Here is a 22,806-nt window from a genome sequence, read left to right on the forward strand (position 1 = left end):
GTTTTTGGCCACTATAGGTGTGGCAGGGTATACTCAGACATGAGTCCCTTTCTCACTGCACCATCAGGATTCAAGCAAGCCGGGCCGAAGACGGCTGAAATGCCAGAAACCGGTCCCCGGTAGCTTGTCTCCTTTCTGGTGAAGAATTGGCTTGGTAGTTTAGTCTGCCCTGTTCCCATGATGCACTGGGCCAGGGACAGACTGGTTTGCATATAGCCAGGTTCTGAGCTGGGATGGTGCAGTGAGATAAATAACGGTGATGGATCAAGCCCTGATCTTTGGACTGGGTAAGAGTGGTCTGCTTAATTCAGACACTCTGTTCATCACCACCCCCTTTTCTAAATCGTTTTTGGCCACTATAGGTGTGGCAGGGTATACTCAGACATGAGTCCCTTTCTCACTGCACCATCAGGATTCAAGCAAGCCGGGCCGAAGACGGCTGACATGCCAGAAACCGGTCCCCGGTAGCTTGTCTCCTTTCTCGTGAAGAATTGGCTTGGTAGTTTAGTCTGCCCTGTTCCCATGATGCACTGGGCCAGGGACAGACTGATTTGCATATAGCCAGGTTCTGAGCTGGGATGGTGCAGTGAGATAAATAACGGTGATGGATCAAGCCCTGATCTTTGGACTGGGTAAGAGTGGTCTGCTTAATTCAGACACTCTGTTCATCACCACCCCCTTTTCTAAATCGTTGAAGATGATGGGCATGATTCACAAAGGTAAACTTAGAACTGAAGTGTGAGCTTAGACCTAAAGTCTAGGAGCCTTATTATGACTACGGTGGACCATCAGACCAGACTGCCGTAGCCATGGTGGCAGTGCGGGCACCGCCGCACCGGCGGTCTGACTGTCCCATTACGACTTGGGCGGTCGGACCTCATTGGCACCACCACTACCTCCAGGGATCAGAGATCCCTTGTAGTGGTTTTGAGACTACGATATGCTTGGCGGAGCTGCTGAGGCCTAGCTAAACATATTACGAGTTTCCTCTCTGCCACGGTTTTCATGGCGGATGGGCCCACCATGAAAAGTTTGGCAGATAGGAAATAAAGGGGTGCCTCCAGGGCCCCCTGTTGCCTCTGCACCAGGGGATGCATGCAGGAGGGCACATGGTTTTTCCCCATGTCTGCATGAACCCCCAGGTCCTGCAGGGCATGGACTTTACAGTCCATGCTCTGCAGGAACCTGCAATGGCGTTCCCAGTGCCGTGCCCCTTATAGCTCTCCTATTAGCCTTTAAAGAGGCACCGCCATAGGTAAGCTGCTGCAGGACTGCCCAACCTGGATTCCAGTCAGTATCTGGCAGGCTGTCTAAATATGGCTGTGGCGGTGCGGGAGCAAGGCACTGGCATGGCGGCCCGCTCTCACACCGCCAAACTCATAATAAGGCCCAAAGTTTACACCTGAAGTCTAAGGGCCTAATTCACAAAGCTAAACTTATACTGAAAGTCTAAGTTTAGACCTGAAGTCTAAGGGCCTCATTACGAGTCTGACTCATGGGATTGCGGCGGTGGGGGTCTTCCGACTGCCCTATGACAACTAAGGTGGTCGGGCCACCCTGGGACCATCGCAACTGCCAGCTCTGATCCCTGACGGTGGCACAGTGGTCTTGAGGCCACGGTCTCGCCAAGCATGTTACAACTTTCTTATTCGCCACGGTTTTCATAACGGTGAGCCCCCCATTAAAAACTGTGGCAGAGAGGAAACAAAGACGGCCCTACAAGGCCCCCTGTTGCCTCAGGGCCATTGGGTACATGCAGGGGGGCACATGTTGTGCCCACTGTGTGCATGCAGCCCAGTACCTTCACAGCATGGACTGCAGCAGTCCAAGCAATGCAGGTACTGGTTTTGACATTCCCATTGCTGTGTCTGTTGACACCATTGTGGGAACACCAAAGAACAGCAAGACGGACTGGAGAAAACTCCTATTTTGTATGCAAAACAACACTCCCAGGTACATAAGCAAAATACTGGCACAATGTTAATAATTTTAGGCAAATGATAATTAGTTTTTGTAGACCTGTGAAAATATGTAAAGATTTATTAGTAAAATATTCCTATAATCTCTTTCACAGTATCACGATGGTAAAGTCCTGATGAAGACACAGTCTGGGTGTCGAAACGCGTCGACAGGAAACCATCCATTTTTTTGATACATTCTTTTTTAACCCCTTCCATGCTGATGACGGCCCCCATCCGTCATGCATTACAGTGCTCGTGTGCTCATGACGGCTGGGGGCCGTCATAAAGCCATTGATTCTTTAATAAGCCTAGCACACGAGAAAAATCGGCCCAGCATGGAAGGGGTTAATGTGAAATCATATGTATTGATACAATGTTATTTTATTGAGTCTTATCAAAGGACCGATGAATTTTATCACTTCTTTTTATCATATTGCATTAAAATGTATTTTCTTAATTTGACCTAGTTGTTTATTATTGTTTGCCACTTACATTGTGCCAGTATTTTGCTTATGTGCCTGGGAGTGTTGTTTTGCATATATTGTTTACCCTGTCCCAGGATCTTTATCCATATCAGGGGTTCCTTGTTTCAAACACAGAGAAAACTCCTATTTTGGCAGGCGATTCAACCACATGTTCAGCCGTGTGGGAGTGTGGTGGTCCCGCACCCATACCACCAAACTCATAACAATGCCCTAAGTTTAGACCAAAAATCTAACTTTACTAGTAGTAAAGTTAGACTTTTGGTCCACGTTTAGACCAAAAGTCTAACTTTACTACTAGTAAAGTTTAACTTTAGACCAAAAATCAAACTTTCTCTACTAGAAGTAAAGTTAGACTTTTGGTCTAACCTTAGCCAAAAAATCTAACACTACTACTAATAAAGTTATACTTGAGGTGTAAGCTGAGACTTCAGGTCTAAACTTAGACTTGTGGTCTAAGTTCACCTTTGTGATTCGGGCCCTATGTTTAGATCTGAAGTCTAACTTTAGACCTAAAGTCTATGATGAGACTTGAAGTCTAAACTTACAGCCTGATTCATCAAGCTGATATGTGCATCACAAAGGGCCAGATTCTGAGAATCTGGCCCTTTGCGAGTGCGATTTTTGCATTTGGGATTCATCATCCCAAATGCAAAAATCGGTAATAGCGATTTCGCTATTTTGCGAGGAATTACATTTAAGGAATCTCTATTTGAGATTCCTTAAATGCAATTCATCATCCATTTTTAAATTGCGAATTCGCAATTTCGGCCCGCTATTTACCGCGAGGTCAAACCTCGTGGTAAATAGCGAAAACTTAGAAAAATGCTTTAAAAAGCATTTTTCTAAGTTGCATGTTGCACACACACATGTCCTTTGGACATGTGTGTGCGCAACACCTGTTTAAATTTGCATTTAAGGGGTGCTACAGGGTGTCCTTTGGACACCCCTGGCACCCTTTAAATCGCTATCTTATTTGCGATTAGCAAATTGCTAATCGCAAATAAGGAATACTCTCCATTCATTCCTATGGGCCTTTTGGCCCATAGGAATGAATGGGGAGTTATTCCTTATTTGCGATTAGCAATTTGCTAATCGCAAATAAGGAATATGTAGGAATCGCATTTTATTTTGCGATTCCTACATGAATCCCGTTTTGCGAGTCTGTAATAGCGATTCCTTATGACTCGCTATTATAGACTCGCAAAACGGGTCTTAGATGAATCAGGCTGTTAGACTTAGACTTCAGGTCTAGAGTTTACCTTTGTGAATCGGGCCCAACATTTTTGCAGATAGAAGTAGCTCATACAACATGGATCTTGCCTTTCCTTCTAGTGGACTGCCTCACTGTCCTTGCTGATTGAGTAAATGCCGGTGAACTTGTTACCAGCCTCTGGCTTGCAGGGTATGGCCACTCTAGTGGTCACCAAGCTGAAAGAGTATGTGTTCATGACTAACCCCCCTATATGCCTTTCATCAGAGCACTTTATAGGCCCTTTTGTTCCCTTCTTACATCACATGGGGAAGGTCATGTGTTCAAAGTGAAACCAGCTAACTATCCGCATATTTGGGGTGAGAGTGGGATAGTCTTTGAAGGAGGGTGTATATCAACGTTCGTCTTTGGTATTCTCTCCTTTTCTTGTCTGGAGTAGGGTCCTACTTTTCCAAAGAAGGAACCATTCAAAACTGAAGGAATGTGGGGCTAGGGCTGCACGGTTTATGGACAATAGCTCGTGATGTATGATTCATCGCGAAGGTGAATCTTGAACTACCAGTCAGTGCAGAGCAGAAAGGCTTTGACATCAGAACACGTTGCTGAGCACATTCTATTTCTCTTTTGGTGTTAGTCCGAAATGACTAAAATGCGAGGGTGATCATCATTGCTTTGATATGGACATCAGAGAAGTTGGTTACAAAAAATGATCAGAGCTTGCTTAAGTAACATATAACGTTTGGTTTCCGTTCATGGGCTAGGGCCGGATTTATGTGTCTTTCTTACTCACCTGTACTTCTCCAAACTTGTTTAGTGTCTAATTTATTTCATACAACTTTTACTTCAGCATTATTCCAATCCATATGCTAATCTTAAATCTAAATATTATTGACTAGATGTACTTTAAACTTTAATCATTTTTATTAGTAACCTTAGCTCTAATTCTAAATGTTGAAATAAATCAAATAAACTAGTATTACATTGATAGGTAGCAGCACCTATATTCCTAATCTAACCTTTAATTGAGATTATTACATCCATTTACAATTAATACAGTAGCAGCATTCTTACCCACACAATATATGACCCAAATTACATTATGTTTAATTATATTCATAATACCAATGCTTGATCATACTGAACCTTAAAAGTCGTTTACCTGTTGGCTCATGTGAAGTGTTAGTAAACCTCAGTAAATTCACTCCAAACACGATTGTGGACAAAGTTAATAGCAGGGACGCAATCGGCAAAGTAAAGAAGGCAAAATACAATTTGGATACCTTTATCAGCACCTTGTGAGGAGGCTTTGGGGACTGAACCTCCATCAGGAGGGGGTGGCCGTGGGATAGACTACTGCACATTTGTTTCTGTTTCCTTATGTTTTACTATAGCAGTTACCTCAAGTAGCTTCACTCTGTCGTTTGTAATTGCAGAATTCAATATTCGTCGCTGGTCCTGGACAAGGTAGCAGTGCAGGGCAATGAGACTTTACCTGCAGCTGCTTCCATTTCATCTCTTTTCCATAATAAGGTAAAGAGAATTGTGGGCTGGTGAGTAGCAGGCCCTACCTCCACTGCTGAAAGCTTGTAGCCTGAGGAAAAAGAAAAGGTGACAAGATTCCTGTCCAGGCAGGAAATTGCACCTGGAAAGTATTGCAGGTGAATCACGAGGGAAGGCAGCTCAGCCAGACATGACAGTCACCTCCCTGCTGATACACCAAGAGGCACATTGGGGCAGACCACACTCCTGTGTGCATGTTCAGGCACCACTGTGTCTGCTTGCTAAAGTGGGGCTGCCGGGGAAGGGCTCCCAAGCAGGAATGAGCCCAGGAAGGGGGCTGTGACAGGTCCATGAGTGAGAACGAGACCAGTCTTAACAGGCTTGTAACAGCTGGGTGGTAGGTAGGTCCTGTCCCAGGACCATGTGTTTTATATTTCCCTAATTTAACCAGGTTAGTGTCTCCCCAGCACAGGAGAGACATAAGGGCAGGGGAGGCTTGGAGAATGCATGTCATTCGGTCCCAAATGGAGCAAGACCAAAGGCACGTGCAGCAGAGTAAAAGCTGATCATTCTTTACACAACACAAAAAATAGTTATGACACCAGAACGCTAATGTACATTTTGCACCATGTAGAAAAACATCACTGAAACTGAGAAAAATGTAAGTACCAGCACCATAGAAGTGTGCTTGGATTTGTAGAACTAGAAGTGCCATATTTATGAGGCCCTACTGCCACTTTTGCGCTGCCGTAACATCACTTTTTTGATGTTCCTGTATCGCAATGTGCCATGGCATATTTATAAGGCCACGTAAAGACACTTTATGTGGCTTTTCGTAGCCTTATAAATATGTGCTGCTTTCTCGCAGAAAACTGCATGAAAGGGGTGTTTCATGGGTGTTGCTATAGGTGTTATGATAAAACTCCCATAGAACCTGACACATTCCCATAGTTATGAAAAATTGTAAACCTGGGAAGACGTCGGATCCTAAGGGAGGCGCAACGTGGAGAAATGTTTTTATTTCTCCTCGTCCTTTCTTTTTTCTATGTGTGCTGCATTCTGCAGTACACATAGAAAAAGGATATCGCCTCTTGTGATTGATTTTGTGCAGGAAGTTGTTCCTTCCTGCACAAAATCAATAAACCCCCGCATCGGAGATATCTTTGCACATTGGTGCAAGGGTGCCTGCATTGGTGCATAGCAGCCCATAGTGCACTGGGGAAAAGGACAGGAATGCACTACATCACATAGATGCTGCGCATTCCTGCCCTTTTGTTTTGATGTAGGGTAGCGCAGCAAGATTCCTTTTGGTGCTGGCCTATGTCAAAACCTCATAAATGAGGCCCAGAAGAATCTAAATGCAATGGGCCTCATTTATAAAAAGTGTTTCATCACTGTGTGAAAACAGCAATGCAACACTTTTCAGTGCATCCTCCTTGTGACACCATGGAGGCGCCGTATTTACTGTATGGCGCTCCATGTCGCAATGATTTACAGACACGTCAGTATTTCTGGCGTATCTGTAGGCGCAAAAGTGGCGCATTGCTGGGGTCTGTCTGAAAACAGAAGCAACTCCAGCAATGTGTCCTTTCACATGGGGCAAGCCCCATAAGACAGGGTTTGCGTCAGTCTTACGCCTGCTGTGAGGATTTGACGCAGTGGCGTCTCAGAAGTGTCATGGTGAAATCTTATAGATTTAACTGCAACACTTCAGCCTTTTTGGTAGGGGACTGCCCACCCTGCGTACATTATACTTGATGCAGGGGTAATATAGCATAGGAGTTTACAAAGTGATGCATCTGCTTAGATGCATCACTTTGTAAATATGTTGCAGTGTGGCACATATTTTACGCTGCCGGTCCGTCACAAAAAGTAACAAACCGGCAGTGCAAGGAGCTCAAAATTAAGCCCCAATGAGTTTAACATGCCTATTAATTGATTACTATATTATTTTCACAAAATAGTTATGACAATTATTGTTGAAAATGCTTTATTTGATATAATTGTGCACTTATTAATGATGAAACTTTGTATCTCCATTGCTTTCAATGTAATGCATCATAAGAAATGAAAAAGTGGTGCAAAATCAATATGCAAATTGTTATACGAACGATACTGGCAAAAGCCCGTCTACCGCGGGCCACTTTTCAGTGGCCCTGGGGGCAAATGTAGTGCCCCCACTCAACTCCTTGCACAGTGTGCCATGCACACGGTGCATGGACATGCAGGATGTACATTCACGGCATCAGCATTTGCTGTAGCCCATTTACATGGCCGCAGAATATCCCTGCCATGTTCCTGACCGCAAGCATCCTAAGCAGGCAGTCAGCTGCCCACATGTTTGTCGGTTGTTTCCTACCCAGGGCAAGAGCGGCCGGTGGTCCGACCGACATCAAAATGATGCCTATAGATTCAGTAAAATAATTTAATTATAAATTAAATTTTCGGCCGCGTTCGACACGGTGGATCACAACATCCTCATCCGCCGTGTCGAACAAGCCGGCCTCCAGGGCCCGGCGTTGGCCTGGGTCCACTCCTTCCTGTCTGGCAGGTCTCAGTCGGTCAGTCTGGGCACCTTCCGTGGACCCAAAGTATCTTCCACCTGTGGTGTCCCTCAAGGCTCCTCTCTGTCCCCCCTTCTTTTCAATCTTTATCTTCGCCCCCTTCTACTTTCTCTGAGGCAGTGGGACGTCACCGTCTTTAACTACGCTGACGACCTACAACTCATCTTTCCTCTCTCTACCCCCTCTGCTGTTTCTAACTTTCATGCTGTCATGTCTCACATTCTCCTCTGGATGAGTCAAAATCAGCTCAAATTGAATCCTGGAAAGACGGAGCTCCTTCTTCCAGGCAAGAGCTCCATCCATTGGGGTCCTCACTTCTGGCCCACAGGGCTTGGCCCCCATTCCCGCCCCTGTGGCATCTGTAAAGAGTTTGGGAGTTATTATTGACTCCGAACTCTCACTTAAAGCCCAGGTGGGGGCGGTGGTCTCCTCCTGTATGTATCAGCTTCGCAGGATCAGGAAGGTCGCTTATCTCCTGTCCCCCGAAATTCTGCTCCAAGTCACCCTGGCCTTGGTCCTCTCCCGTTTGGACTTTTCAAACTCTTTATATCACGGTCTGCCCAAAACCCTGCTCTATAGGCTGCAGATCACTCAGAACCAAGCGGCACGGCTGGTCTTCAGGACTCCTAAATGGCAGTCGGCCAAGCCTCTCCTTGCCAAACTGCACTGGCTCCCGGTCAATCTCAGGGCAGCCTTCAAGATCGGCTGCATAGTATTTAAATCCCTGACCGGCCCCTCTCCTAGGTTCCTGAAATCCCTCATCACTCCATATCGCCCCTCTCGCAATCTCAGATCTTCCCATCTTCATCTCCTTGCCACTCCCTCCTTCAAACTCGCGAGGGTTGGAGGTCGGAGTTTCTCACATCTTGCTCCCACACTCTGGAACTCTTTTCCCCTCTCTCTCAAATCTGCTAACTCTCTCACTCTTTTTCGTAAATCTCTCAAAACCTGGCTTTTCCCCCAATCTGGCTAATCTCTACCTGCTACCTCACTGAAATCCCAATCAGCGCCAGGAAACTCACGGTGTCAGTGCGCTCTAAAAGAACCCCCCTAACATAACATAACATAATGCTTTTTAAGAATAATTTACATGTATGTACTTTGAAAAATTGTAGTAATCGGCCATATTTAGGGTTGACCATTTCTATGCAATAATCACTGACAATGTGGCAATTACTTCTCTAAATGATATACTTGATTTATTTAATTATGCTTGAACCTAATTATGAATGTATTTTACTAAATAGGAAATGTTAACTTTCAAATTAGTTCAACTGCCTTTTTCCCTAAGCTGCATTATTTCATAGCCTAGTGTAATGGACTTTTGCTATGTTTCCTCAAATGTTGCTTTATCTGTTCTGTTTATGTAACATACTTTAATCAATAATACATTTTCCCAGTAGCTCATTCTGAGTGAATTGATGGGAACTTGACCTTCTGACCAAATCCATCAATCAATCAGGGGTTTATAAAGCGCACTACTCACCCGGGAGGGTCTCAAGGCGTTGAGGAGGCATCTCTGGATCAGTTTAAAAGCCAGGTCTTGAGGTCCTTCCTGAAGGTTTGCAGGGTGGGCGAGCATCTGATGTTCATGGGGAGCTCGATCCAGGTCTTGGCTGCTATGTAGGAGATAGCTCTCCCGTCAGTTTCGTTTCTGTGGATGCAGGGGACCTCTGCCAGTGCAAGGTCGGTAGAGCGGAGGTTCCTCTTGGGTACGGTGAAGGATAATCTCTCGTTGAGGTATTTGGGTCTGATGTTGTAGAGGGATTTGTAGGCATGGGTGAGGAGTGTAAGATGATGCTGAGGTTGCATGTGTGGTCAGGGGGAGAGGGTGGATTCCTGAGGGCAGAGGGCCACCAGGTGTTGTCCCAGGCGGAGTTACGGGATCTGAGGATGCAGACCTCAGTTGAGCTTCAAATAGCTGTCTTTCATCCAGGCTGCCACATTCTTCATTCCTTCCTGGAAGCAGAGTCTGGTGTCTTCAGGATTCTTCGTGAGTAAGAGAACGAGCAGGGTGTCATCGGCATAGGATAAAATGCTGAGCCCATGCTGTCTGACGATGGCGTCGAGGGGGGCCATGTCGACGTTGAAGAGCGTGGGGCTGAGAGAAAAGCCTTGGGGTACTCTGCAGTTCATATCGGTCGGTTCAGAGAGGAAGGGAGGGAGTCTGATCCTTTGGGTTCTGCCAGAGAGAACGGATCTGATGCAGTCGAGGGCCGTTCCTTGTATCCCTGCGTCGTGAAATCTGGCTGCAAGGGTGCAATGAGAAACGGTCAGTGGCGGCGAGGAAAGCGGTCTCGGTGCAGAGGTTGGTGCGGAATCCAGACTGGGAGGCATCTAGGATGTAATATTCGATGAAGGTGGTCAACTGGGTGTTCACAAGTCGCTCGCTGACTTTCACCATGAAAGGGAGGAGAGAGATGGGCCGGTAGTGTTTCAGGTCCGTTGGGTCGGCTGAGGGTTTCTTAAGGAGGGGTTTAACCTCTGCCCGTTTCCAGTCGTCTGGGAAGATGTCGGACATGAGGGAGGCGTTGATGGTCCAGCCCAGTTCGGGTACAATGACAGCAGCGGACCTGTGGAATATGTACAGTAGGCAGGGGTCCATGGGGGCTCCTGAGTGAGTGTTCTGCATAGTGGTTGAGGTTTGTTTGAAGGTAGTGGGATTCCAGGTCATGATGGTTGGCCTATCGGCAGCGTTGGCGGGGGTCATAGAGGGCCTTGATCTTCAGGTGGAAGTATGAGCTGAGTTTTTCGCAGAGTTTCTGAGAAGGTGTGACGTCTGCGGCTTCGCTGGGGGGTTTTGTGAACTGCTGTATGACGTAGAACAGTTCCTTGGCATTGGTGGCATTGGTCTGGACTTTGTCTCTTATGAAGGTCCATTTGGTGTCCTTAATGCGCCGGTAATATTCCTTCAGGGTGCTCCTGTGGTTGTTCTGTGCCTCTGTCATTTTCTGGTTTCGCCAGAATTTCTCTAGGCATCTGCAAGAGTTTCTGGCTTCCTGTAGCTCAGTGGTGAACCAGGCGGCCTTCTGAGGGCGTAGTTTGGTAGGGTGTCAGAGGGGTGTGAGTTTGTCAGAGCAGCGGGAGATCCATTGGTGAAGTTCTGTGGCTGCGGAGTTTGTGTCGGTCATGGTGCTAGGGGGGTCTTAGAGGAGGGAGGTGAGGAGGAGTTCTTCTGTGACTTTACTCCTGTTTCATCATGGCGTTCGCTGCGGGGGCTTGGGTGCGGTGGTGGTGTTAAAGGTGAAATGGGCGCAGTGGTCTCAGCCCATGGAAGTTGGGTGGTGTTGCTAAATGGATGTTTGTTCCTCCTCTGAAGAAAGGGTCAAGAGTGTGTCCAGCTCTGTGCATGGGCATGTTGACCAGCTGCTTCAGTCCGAGGTTGGCGAGGTTGTTGAGGAGAGCGGTGTTGTCGGGGTCATTGCGGTTGTCGAGGTGGAAATTCAGGTCTACGAGTAGAATGTAGTCCATCAAGCTCGGCTATGGTGGTTGCGGACTGGGTGCAGGGTACCAGCGGTCTGTAGATGAGGGTGTCCCATAGGGTGGCCCTGGGGCTGGTCTGGATCTGGAAGTTGAGGTGTTCTCTGTTGGAATGGGTTCGCTCTTGCTTGACGTGGAGAGGCGGACGGGGTTCTAGTGTGCAATGGCGAGTTCTCCTCCTGGGCGGTGGGGGCAGTCTTTTCTCTAGATCTTGTAGCCATCTGGGATGGCAGTCATGATATGGGGCAGGAGGTGGAGTTGGTCCAGGTTTCGGTGAAGAAGGCGACGTTGGGCGAGATTGTGTCCATCAGGTCCCAGATTTCTATGGCGTGTTGGTGGAGGGAGCGCATGTTGATGAGGATGCACGTCAGGGAGTCGGTGGTGCATGCTTCAGGCAGGCCTTCGGCAGTAGTGAGAGTCTTGTCGAAGGTGAAGGAGCTGCTGCAGGCCCTGCACGAGAACTGTCATTGGGTGGTGTTTGGAGAGGATTACTGTTGCTGGTCGTGTTTGGTTCACGGACAGGCTCAGACCGACATGCCTTAGGTGAGCCTTCGGCGTGCAAGCAGCCCTTCGCAGCGCGCCCGCAGCGCGTGTCGGTCTGCATTAAATAGTGGAGGGAGGCTCAGCTGGGAGGCGGGAAAACAGGCATGGGTAGAGGGGAGGGGCTGGAACAGCAATGGCAGAAAAGGGAGAGGGGGAAGCACGAGGGGGCTGGCGCGGTGAGGAGGGTAATCGAGTAAGATAACAGAAAAAAAATTAAAGACAAATGCGAGGATGAGAATGAACACAGTTAATCAAAATCCATGAAGAGCAACTAAGTATATTAGTTCTTTGTCCACTAAACTGTGAGGACAGAATGCACAGTTGTTTCGCATGAGCAAGATAGGAAAAAATGCTGGTGTATCACATTTGTACCTGGTGACAGAAGAAGACTGGTCACATGACAGTCAGACCACTGTATGGTGACAACTGATGTCCACAATGGACGATTTGGAGCATTGAAAGTGACTCTACAATGCATGAGACACACACTACCACCCACTCCTACAGCTGCTGTTGTGGCTACTGCTGTTCTTAACATATTGACTGAAATCCTTCATTGCCAAAACCTTTTCTTATTACCTTTCCATTCCCCATGACCAGTGCATTTTTTTCTTTGCTATTAAACTTGATTATATGGAGCCGTCTGATGAGAGACCAGCCCTGAACTTTCCTAATTTGTACTCCATTCCCCTTGCCCACACCCATGGACTTTTCATTACTGGACTCTAACTTGATCCCTTTGACCCTTCTAAGAGAACCCTTTGAGCCGTCCTCCTGCCTTTGTTGATGGTAGGAATCGTTAAGCTTAAACATCCTGTTTACGCATTCTTTATTTAGCAATAGAGTACTTTGACTACAAATGTGTTTTATACTATATGCTGTAAGAATCATGACTGAACTGCTTACAATGTTACTTATATGCATTGATTTTGCATATGTAATACACTATCCATGCTATCTAAATTTAACTTAGTCTTTTATTGTGTCTTAATGTTCTCTCCGTAGAAACTGTGCGTAGGAGATATTGATTTCTAAATGCATGATAGGGAGAGTCATAGATTATTTTCAGAACATAAGGTTCTGTTGCTCTTATTCTGTGTAGCCACTGCAGAGCATTTAGTTTGTATACTCGTTGTTAGATTGAACATCTCTAGAAAGTTGGGTCTTCCAGTTGCAATACTCTATTTTTAAAGCATGGTTGTGAGGGTAGTGAATTAAAATCGTATCTCTAATTTGTGAATTGACTACCAATTAGTTGTCCTCACTGGGTGGCCAATAGTGGGACATCCTAATTTCTCACCTCTCACTGTGACGAAGAAAGGTCCATCTGAGGACCAATGCCTCTTTGGTAAAGTATAAAATCCGAGTACAGTGACTAAATAGTATAAACATTCAAGGTCTTAGAACCATTATTAAAAACATAAAGCTTCCGCTGCAACACACACTAATGCTGGTTGAGAGTGGGTACCTGGAGCAGTCTCAAGGATCAGCAGAAGAGTCACTGAGCCTGGCAAAATGTGTACTCATGTATAGATCCTTTCAGTAGGCAGGGTTTGGTGAACTAAGCTGGCATTGTTCCATTCTGGAAGTGGTGCAGGTGTCCCCCTTTATTCGTCTTCTCAGGTGACCAAGGTGAACTTGATAGAAAAGAACTACAGTAACCCCACACAAACGATTTCTAAAAATTGTTTTCTTACAGACCTCTGCAAGCTAGGATTATAGAATTTGAATCATGAACTCTCTGTTCTTTGTCACAGTACAACATTAAATATAATGCAATGTGCATATACATTTATATTATTTTTTATTCCCCTTTTAGGAAAGTCAAAGACACTTTCCTGCACAGCTGTCACCATCCACTCAAACACAATTGATGAAACATCTCTCTACTGGTTAATGACAAATGCAAGTGAACATTTTTTCATTGGAGTACCAGAAACCTCAACAACAAAGTAAGTTTGTCAGCTGAAGATTTCACATCATAATATGAAACATAATTAAACCTAGCTTTTGACACAGGACAGCGAGTATGCAATCAAATGAAAATTATGGATATATCAAAAGCACATTTTTTATTTTATATCAGAGTATTCTATGTGCATCTCTGATATTGTTGTAATGTGGATCAACTCCTTTTCCTCTGTCATGCAGCAATTTGTTCAAATAGAGTTCTATACCATCTCCAGTATTATTACACTTCTGGAGGGAATTTGAAGGATTAACCAACACAAGAAGCCCTTACTCTAATATCCATGTCCCAGACATACTATACAAATGACTCCTAAGTAACCGCAAAAGATTTGTTGGCTAATGATGGTATTCAATTGGGTTGTATGACGCCCCATGCAATTTTCCATAGGAAACTTTAGCCGCGGCTACATCCCGAACTGCTGAACGGAATTACACCACATTTGGCAAAGAGGTAGCTCTTGGTTCAGAAAGGTGCCTTTTTGTTAAATGGTGTAAATTCGTTCTGTAGTTGCTGAGAAAATCAAAAGTAAATTCATATATATATCTATGGCTGCGCAGGATCCATGCACCCCCTCGATCACAAGCTGTATGCTAATTGGCTGTCAACACTCCAAAGCAGAAAGTGTTGGCAGCCATCTTGTGCCTCGGTAGAACCGAGGCACAAGAAATCAGAGAGAAAAATGTGCAAAACACAAAAAGGGAGCAGGGTAGAAACACCCTGACCCCCTAGGCCTGCTTAGGGGGTTCCCACAAGGACCATCTAAGGGATTATAAAAATCGGCAAAATCCACGCAGGGTGCGCAGGTCCTGCTGATAAAAAAAACAAATCGCAGGCTCCCAAGCTTCATTGCTAATTAGCCCCCGGGGGCAGTAGCGGTCGGCAGTAGGTGTTTGTATAGGGCGGTGACGTGGGCAGGAGGAGGGGCAGGGTGGGGGGAAATAATGTATGGATTACGGAGTTTTACAGGTAAGTAAACATTTAAATACATAAAACGAATTTAGTTGCGCACACTGCATCACCAAATGTGATGCAGTGCGCGCAACGAAATTCGTTTTATGTATTTAAATGTTTACTTACCTGTAAAACTCCGTAATCCATACATTATTTCCCCCCACCCTGCCCCTCCTCCTGCCCACGTCACCGCCCTATAGAAACACCTACTGCCGACCGCTACTGCCCGGGGGGGCCAAGTCCCGGGGGCATGCTAAAAAAAAGTGTGGGGGTCCCAATCCCCCCCCACAGCCGCGGGGACCACCACCCCCAGGGCTTCTTAGTGTAAGGTTGGAGGGCCCCCCGGGGCTCGACTTAATTGTGATTGCGGGGGTACACTGCCTCCCGCAGTCCCGGAGACCGCCACCCATGGGGTTTTTTGAGAAAAAAATACCCTGTGTGGGGGGCTCAAGCCTCCCCACATGCGCCGGGGACCGCCACCTCCCGGGGCTCTAAATATTTAAATTGGGGGGTCCATGATGAACTCCCCCAGCCCCGGGGGCCCCCACCCTCTGGGGCTTTATAAATTGTGGGAGGGGGGTCGCACCTTGTCATGGCCCTGGGGACCGCCACCCCCCAGGGCCGGCTCCCGCAGTGTCCCGGGGTACCTACCCCTGGGACACTGTAGTTTGCTATGTCAGGGTGGGAGCCTCGAAGCTCCTGCCCTGCCATAGCAAACTTGGTTTGGATTTTGAAAGAGAGAGCAGGGAAACCTGCTCTCTCTTTCAAAATGCAAATCAAATTGCTTTTCCACATGGGGAGCTGCATCTTAGCAGCTCCCCATGTGGTAAAGCATGTGGTAGAGACGCGGGGAGCCGGCAGGACCGTGAGGGGATTGGGGACCCCACCACATTCCCCAATGGAGAGGGCCAGCCCCAGGGATTGGGGTCCCTGGGGCTACACGTTGCCTGGGAGGGGGGCCACGCGGCCCCCCTCCCCAAAATTTTAATATTAAAACAAAAGAAAGGCCAGCCCAGGGGGATGGGGTCTCTGGGGCCATAAGTGGCCTGAGGAGGGGGGCAATGCAGCCCACATCCAAAAGAATGGAAAAAAAGGTAATGCCCAATGGGGATGGGGTCCCCGGGCAGATTAAGGCCTTGGGAGGGGGGCCACGCGGCCACCTTCCAAATTCTTTTATTTAAAAAAAAAAATTAGGGGGCAGGCCCTGGGGGATGGAGTCCCAAGGGCCAAAAAAATAGAAAAAGAAGGGGGGCTACACAGCCCCCCTTCTTAAAAAAGAAAAATAAAGACCGGCTCTGCGCCAGAGGTCATGCCCCATCCTTTCAGCACTCTGCAAACGCGCCTCCTGAATTGAATTCCCCTTGAATACTGGGGGTCCCTGGGGGCCAACTAGCCCACCAGGAACCTTTAGTATGCGCCAGGGGGCTGCGTTGCAGAGAGGTGTTCTGAGGCCACGCCCCTTTTTACACCTCTCTGAAACGCAGCTCTGTGGCTCTTTGTGGAGGTAGCTGGTGGGCTAGTTGCACCCCGTTGACCCTCAGGATTCAAGGGGAGTTAATCCCCCAACTTAAAACGCCCACAGGGCGTGTTTACACAGTGGGGAATGAGGGGATGGGCCCGAGGTGACATGAGCTAACATGCCCTGTGGCGCGTTTTAGGTTGGGGAAATAATTTCGCTTCAATTCTGAAGGCCTCTGGGGGCCAACTAGCTCACCAGGTGCTTCCAGTAAGCACCACTGCACTGAGTTGCAGATAGGTGGACTAGGCCGGCCGCTTTTTACATCTTTCTACAACGCAGCTCTGTGGCGCCTACTGGAGGTACCTAGTGGGCTAGTTGGACCCTAGGGACCCTCAGGATTCAAGGGGACTTAATCTTCCAACTTAAAATGGCCACAGAGCGTGTTTGCACAGTGGTGAAGGGAAGGGATGGGGCCTGGGGTGACGTGTGCAAGCACGCCCTGTGGCGCATTTTAAGAGGTAGTTTTAATCCCCCTGCCCTATTATATACTAGGGGCTTACAGAGGAGGTCATGCTAATCACAGGGAGACCCCAACCCATAGTGTTCCATAGTGTATGTAGGTGTTTTCACTGCATTCTAAGTGTCTTTTAACATAGCACTGGCTTTAGGACTAGTTAGTCAGAGTCAGTTACCACCAGTACCAGTCCGGAAAAGCTGAGGGTACAGGATGATTTTGCAACAAGGCTTCTTTCTGCTCTTCTGTTTGTTCTTTCTGCAAGTTTTCCTTCTTCCTGCACTTTTCTTCGTCTTTGTTGACTTCTGTTGCTTCTTTCTGCATTTCTTTTTTTTCTTTCTGTGCGTTTTTTCTTCTTTCTTCACATGTCCTATCTCTGTAGTCATAGTTAGAAATTCGCATTTAAAAAACCTTTGAAATTCACTGAAAAAACCATAGGTTTCAGGCAAATTATAGTTAGGAATTAGCATTTAAAAAACCTTAGAAATTCACTGAAAAAGCTATGGGTTTCAGGGGCGTTATAGTTAGCTGGACATTTCACTCTTACAAAACCATTGAAATTCCCCTGTTATAGTTAGTTCAGCTAATGATGATGTCACATATTACATCATTCATGACATGGTCAGTGACATCACTGATGACATCACTGATGCTAATAAAGAATCAAACATCCATTTACTTGCATATACAGTTATATGCACACCACTACACTACTTCTACAGAAAAGTACACATACTTACTCTCTTAAACAATCACTTATAGAAATACATACTTATTTATACAGGAACTCTTCCAATTTCTCACTTTCACATATACTCACTTATACACACCAATACTCACATATACTAGTTTAAAACATAGGTAGTTGCTTATAAATACACTATTGAGACAGTCATTCACTCACTAACACACCCATACACACACTTATCCACCCATACAGTCCTACAGACATGCTGTCTTCAACACATACAAACAATGAGTCACTCATTCATGCATCTATGGGCTAAGTAATACCCTCGCTGAACCATTCAGACACTCATACTGATACTCAAAAAACAACTAATAACCCATATAGACACTCATGTAGCTAATCACCAACCCATGCAGCCACTTATACACAAAGTGAGCAACTGATACAGATATTTACATATTTAAACATTACTCGCTAACCCATGTATTCACTAAGATACACTTAATCAGTCAGTTATACAGTCAATTTTACAAAAAACATCAATTTACACACTTATTTACCCATGTATTGTTCCATCGACCTTGAGATATACATATATAAAAAATATTTAATTTTCAGAAAGACACACATTCACTGGATGATGTCAGTCAGTCAGTCAGTCAATCACTTTTATTCGAATTTTGAGAATCATAAAAAGGCACAGAATACAGATCAAGAAATACACAGTAAAAAAAACAGTAATAAAAATATCTACATAATATATCTACATAATGTATCATACATCAAGTCATCAGATTACATTGAATTTTTAGAATAATATATATACACAGGTTATAAATCACAGTATATTGAAGAAAACATTTCATATAAAAAATTTAAAACATCAGAATATGTATTAATACGTTTATAGTTAGTCCTTTATTTCCTTTGCTACGCCTTTTGTTAATACAGACTCCTGCTACTAGAAAATTTGCAACATGAAAAGTGATTCGTGCATTGTGCAACAGTTGCAGAAATAGGAGTGCTGGCCTGACCTGTAAAAAGCCAGCTTCTTGAAGGATTGGAACAAGATATTTCCTCCTGATTTGAGCGTAGTGATCACAGAACATAATAAAATGTAAGGTGTCCTGAGATGAAAACTGATCACAGTCACATGGCTTAGCATTATCAGGTGTACCTAACTCTGAATGGATGGTAAAAGTAGGAGTAGACTGGGGGACGGAAAGTAATGATCTAAAACTGGATGTCATCAGGGATGTCATTTGAGATGTCATCAGTGATGTCTTGAGTGACGTCACTGACCATGTCATGAGTAATGTAATATGTGACGTCATCAGCAGTGCGCGAGTTATAGTTAGCTGAACTTCAATGAATTTCAATGGTTCTGTACGAGTGAGTTGTCCAGCTAAGCATAATGCCCGAAACCTATGTTTTTTTCAGTGTGTATGTATATGTATATATATATATATATTCAATGAAAAAACCATAGGTTATAGTCCATATATAGTTAGGAATTTGCATTTACAAAACCTTGAAAATTCAATGAAAAAACCATTGGTTATAGAACATATATAGTTAGGAATTTGCATTTACAAAACCTTATTTTACTCGCATAAAACCATTGAAATTCCATATATAGTTAGATGCGCTAACTATATATAGCGCACCCGCAATCCACTGCTGATGATGTCACATATTACATCATTCATGACATGGTCAGTGACATCACTGATGACATCACTCATCTCATTTGACATGACTGATCATATCTCTGATGATATCATTCATGTGATAATACCACGAACCTCTTCAGACTCTAATATAACCTTAGATACAATCAGTATAAACAGATAGTCACAGACTGTCACTCATCCATGGAGTTACTCACACACCTAGTCAGTTATGCAAAAAATCAATCACACCTCCATTTTCTCAACTATACAGTTATACACACCTTACTAATTCAAACATATAATAACACATATTTACTCTCTTATACAATCCCTGATACTTATTCACAATGATCCATACAGCCACTCACACATTCACTGGCTCTTATGTACAGTTATTTATATATGTCAACTCTCACATGTACTGTGTTTTACATATGTACTTACTTTGACATGTAGCACTGAGATATCCATTCACTCACTAATACTCTCATGCACAGTCAACCGCCCATACAGCTGTTTCCACATGCACTTTTGAAACCATACATCTAGTGAATCAACTGCTCACACATCTATGCACAGAGTCATACACCTCCCAGCCACACACACACACACCCAGTCTCTCATACAAATACTTGGGCAACCAATCAATAATCCATATAGTTACTCATATAGCTACTTATCAACACATGCAACAGTTTACAGAACAACAGACATAATGATGCACAAATTAAGACAGTTTAGTCACTAACCCATGCACTCAGTGAGACACATTTAATCACTCACTCATACAGTCAGTCATGCACCTACTAAATCCTTCATCCAGACACTTATACATCCACTCATTCTTCAATATGTAAGACATATTTTAACTTTACAGAAACATACAGTCACTGGATAATGTCATCAGTGATGTCATCAGTGATGTCACTGACCATGTCATGAATGATGTAATATGTGACATCATCAGCAGTGGATTGCGGGTGCGCGATATATAGTTAGCGCATCTTTTATGCGAGTAAAATAAGGTTTTGTAAATGCAAATTCCTAACTATATATGTTCTATAACCAATGGTTTTTTCATTGAATTTTCAAGGTTTTGTAAATGCAAATTCCTAACTATATATGGACTATAACCTATGGTTTTTTCATTGAATTTCAATGGTTTTTTGAAAGCTAATATCTGTAGCTGTAAAATCTATTCTTTTTTAAATCTTTAAATATATTTTACATGTTTTTAATACATGTTTTTAAAAAATATTTTTTTGTTCCGCTCCCAGTTCGCGAACCGGTCTGCTTTCCGTTAGCTCATTTTAAAGCCGCTCCTAGTCCGCGAACCGGTAAACGTTCTTTCAGCGTAACTGTTACGTTAGAATGACGTTTTGCGTTGTCGCGTAATACGTCATCGGACGCGCCAAGTTAGCGGACCCGGAAGCAGACTGAAAGCGGCGCAAAGCGCGAAACGTAAACACAGCAGGTCATGTGACTCGGTAATAACACTTTTCATTGGTTCATTTCACTTTTGGTTTCCTAATGATGTAATACTAGGTCATGTGATCTAAAATTAACACTTTTCATTGGTTTAGAACTTTGGCTTTTCCCAAATGATGAAAACCCCTCCTTCTTTCCTCACTCTGACTTTCATCTTGGTGAGAGAAAGACCTTTGTACAATCCAGAGAAATGGCTTCTGTTGTTGCTTCTGGTAGTGTTCCCCCACCACCACCTCCACCTCCTCATGGAAAGAAAGGACCACCAACTCAACCAATCTTTCAAGAAGAGGAAGAGCAGGAAGAGGAGGAAGAGCCTGAATATTTGCCTGAGGAGCCCAGGAGGTACAACAGGAAGGAAAATTTCATTTGGCAATTCTTTAAATTTCCACCAGGGCAAAAGAAAGTGAACGCCAGGTATGTCTTTTGCCGAATCTGTGATGATCGTCTTTCTAGAGGCACGGACAAAAAATATAGTTATGGGAATTTCACTATGCACAGACACATGAGCAGGTGGCACCCAAATAACTACAGTGCAGCTCAGCTTCGAGACGAACAACAGAATTCACCAGCAATAGCCAGAAGATCGGTTGTGCCAGAAGTTACGGGACCTGAAGCAAGGGAGCTGATCCCAAATATTCAAATGGACATGGGGGAAGTGAAACAAGTTTGTGTGAGGTGCAATCAAATATTATGCTACCGCGAAAGTAGCATAACTCTTATAATTAGAGCCATCCAAAATCATGTATGTCCAAAACGCCCCCAAAAATAAATTCTTCTTTTTTTTGTTGCTCCTGTTGAGCCCTCTTCGATTAATCATTTTTGTTTCCCCCCTCCCCCCAAAAAAAAAAAAATACAAAATGTTCAGAAAAAAACAAAAAAATATAAAAAATGTTCAGAAAACTAATAAAAAAAATTTAAAACAACAAAAAACAAAAAAAAAGTTCTTTTCAGAACTACCTCCCCATCATTAAAAAAAATTGGTAGAATTCTTTGAACTCTGCCAAGCTCTATTTCTATTAGTTCGCTCCCAGTTCGCACTCCGGTACGCGAACTTTGAGCGAACCAAAAAATATTTTTTAAAAAAAGAACAGTAAGTATAAGGAAAGGAAAAAGACAGTTATGTTACAAAAAAGACAGCTATAGGGAGTAAAGAAAAGATACTGTTACCCGCAATTCACTTCTGATCATGTTATATATTACATATTTTTTGACATGGTCAGTGACATCATCAGCAGTGGATTGCGAGTAACAGTTTTTTTTGTTTACTTCCTATAGCTGTCTTTCTTGTAACATAAATGTCTTTTCCTATCCTTATACTTACTGTTCTTGTTTTAAAAAATTTTGGAGATCATTCAGAAACAGTAACATTAATAGAGACAGAATTAGTGAATAATAATGAAGAAGTATGAGAAGAGAGGGAGTGAGAAAAATACTGGAAGGAGTAGAAATATTAAGTAATAGACAAAGGAATGAGAGAAGTAGCAAACACAGGAAAGTAAAGATTAAAGAAATGAAGCAGTAGAACTAATAGATGTTAAATGTGATAGATTAAATGATTGATTGAGGGTGACGATAAGGTGTGTCCTCTCTAAAAGTTTGTTTAAGGTGAACCGTACTCTGGGTTGCATATCAAATTTATACTTGTTGAAGAATACAGAGGAGATAATAGATGTGAAGACCTACCATTGTAGAAAAACATGCCCACTTATTACATCATCCATAACATAGTCAGTGACATCATCAGCAGTGGAATGCGGGTTAAAAAAGTAGAAAACATTTACCTTATAATTCTTGTTAACTTTTAAAGAAAATTTTTCATACATTCAATCTGTAAAAGAGAGAACAAACATTTCCAAAAATATTAAAACATGTATTTAAAAATTAGAAAAAAGAAGGGAAAAGGTTCAAGAAGAAACAGTTTTTAAACAACTTTGACACTTACAGAAACCTCTACTTCTCTACGACCCGTACACAATCCTAAAGATATTTATTTTAAACAAACAGTATCTTCATGCTGATGAAATGAGGCCTATTTTGAAACATAATGCTTCTTTTGCATTGCTTATGTCTCACAATAGTGATGCAATAGCAGCGCAAAAGAGATGTAAAGCCATCATAAAATTGTGTCTAACATTTTAAATGATTGTTTCAGGATGCAAATAAGATGTGTGCTTTCAAGAGCTTTCTTTGAGGTGAGGCCTATTTCTTTTTTTTCAAAAAAAACAGTATCCAGAAGTACAACACTGTAAGCATCAGAATTGACACTTACAGAAGACTCAGTTTTTCTATATCTACCTCACATTTCTAAATGTATA

The 22,806-nt window shown here is 43.9% G+C and overlaps 1 protein-coding gene across 1 annotated transcript in view; it reads left to right on the forward strand.

Annotated features, from left to right (window-relative positions):
• Positions 1–22,806, forward strand: part of LOC147698068 (interleukin-18 receptor 1-like) — a 417,310-nt gene that overhangs the window by 197,765 nt on the left and 196,739 nt on the right. The window contains 1 exon segment of the mRNA XM_086933394.1: positions 13,563–13,695. Within this exon segment, the coding sequence (XP_086789520.1) occupies positions 13,563–13,695 (133 nt within the window).

The sequence above is a fragment of the Lissotriton vulgaris genome, chromosome 8, assembly GCF_964263255.1.
Source record: "Lissotriton vulgaris chromosome 8, aLisVul1.2, whole genome shotgun sequence".
Lineage (NCBI taxonomy): Eukaryota > Metazoa > Chordata > Amphibia > Caudata > Salamandridae > Lissotriton > Lissotriton vulgaris.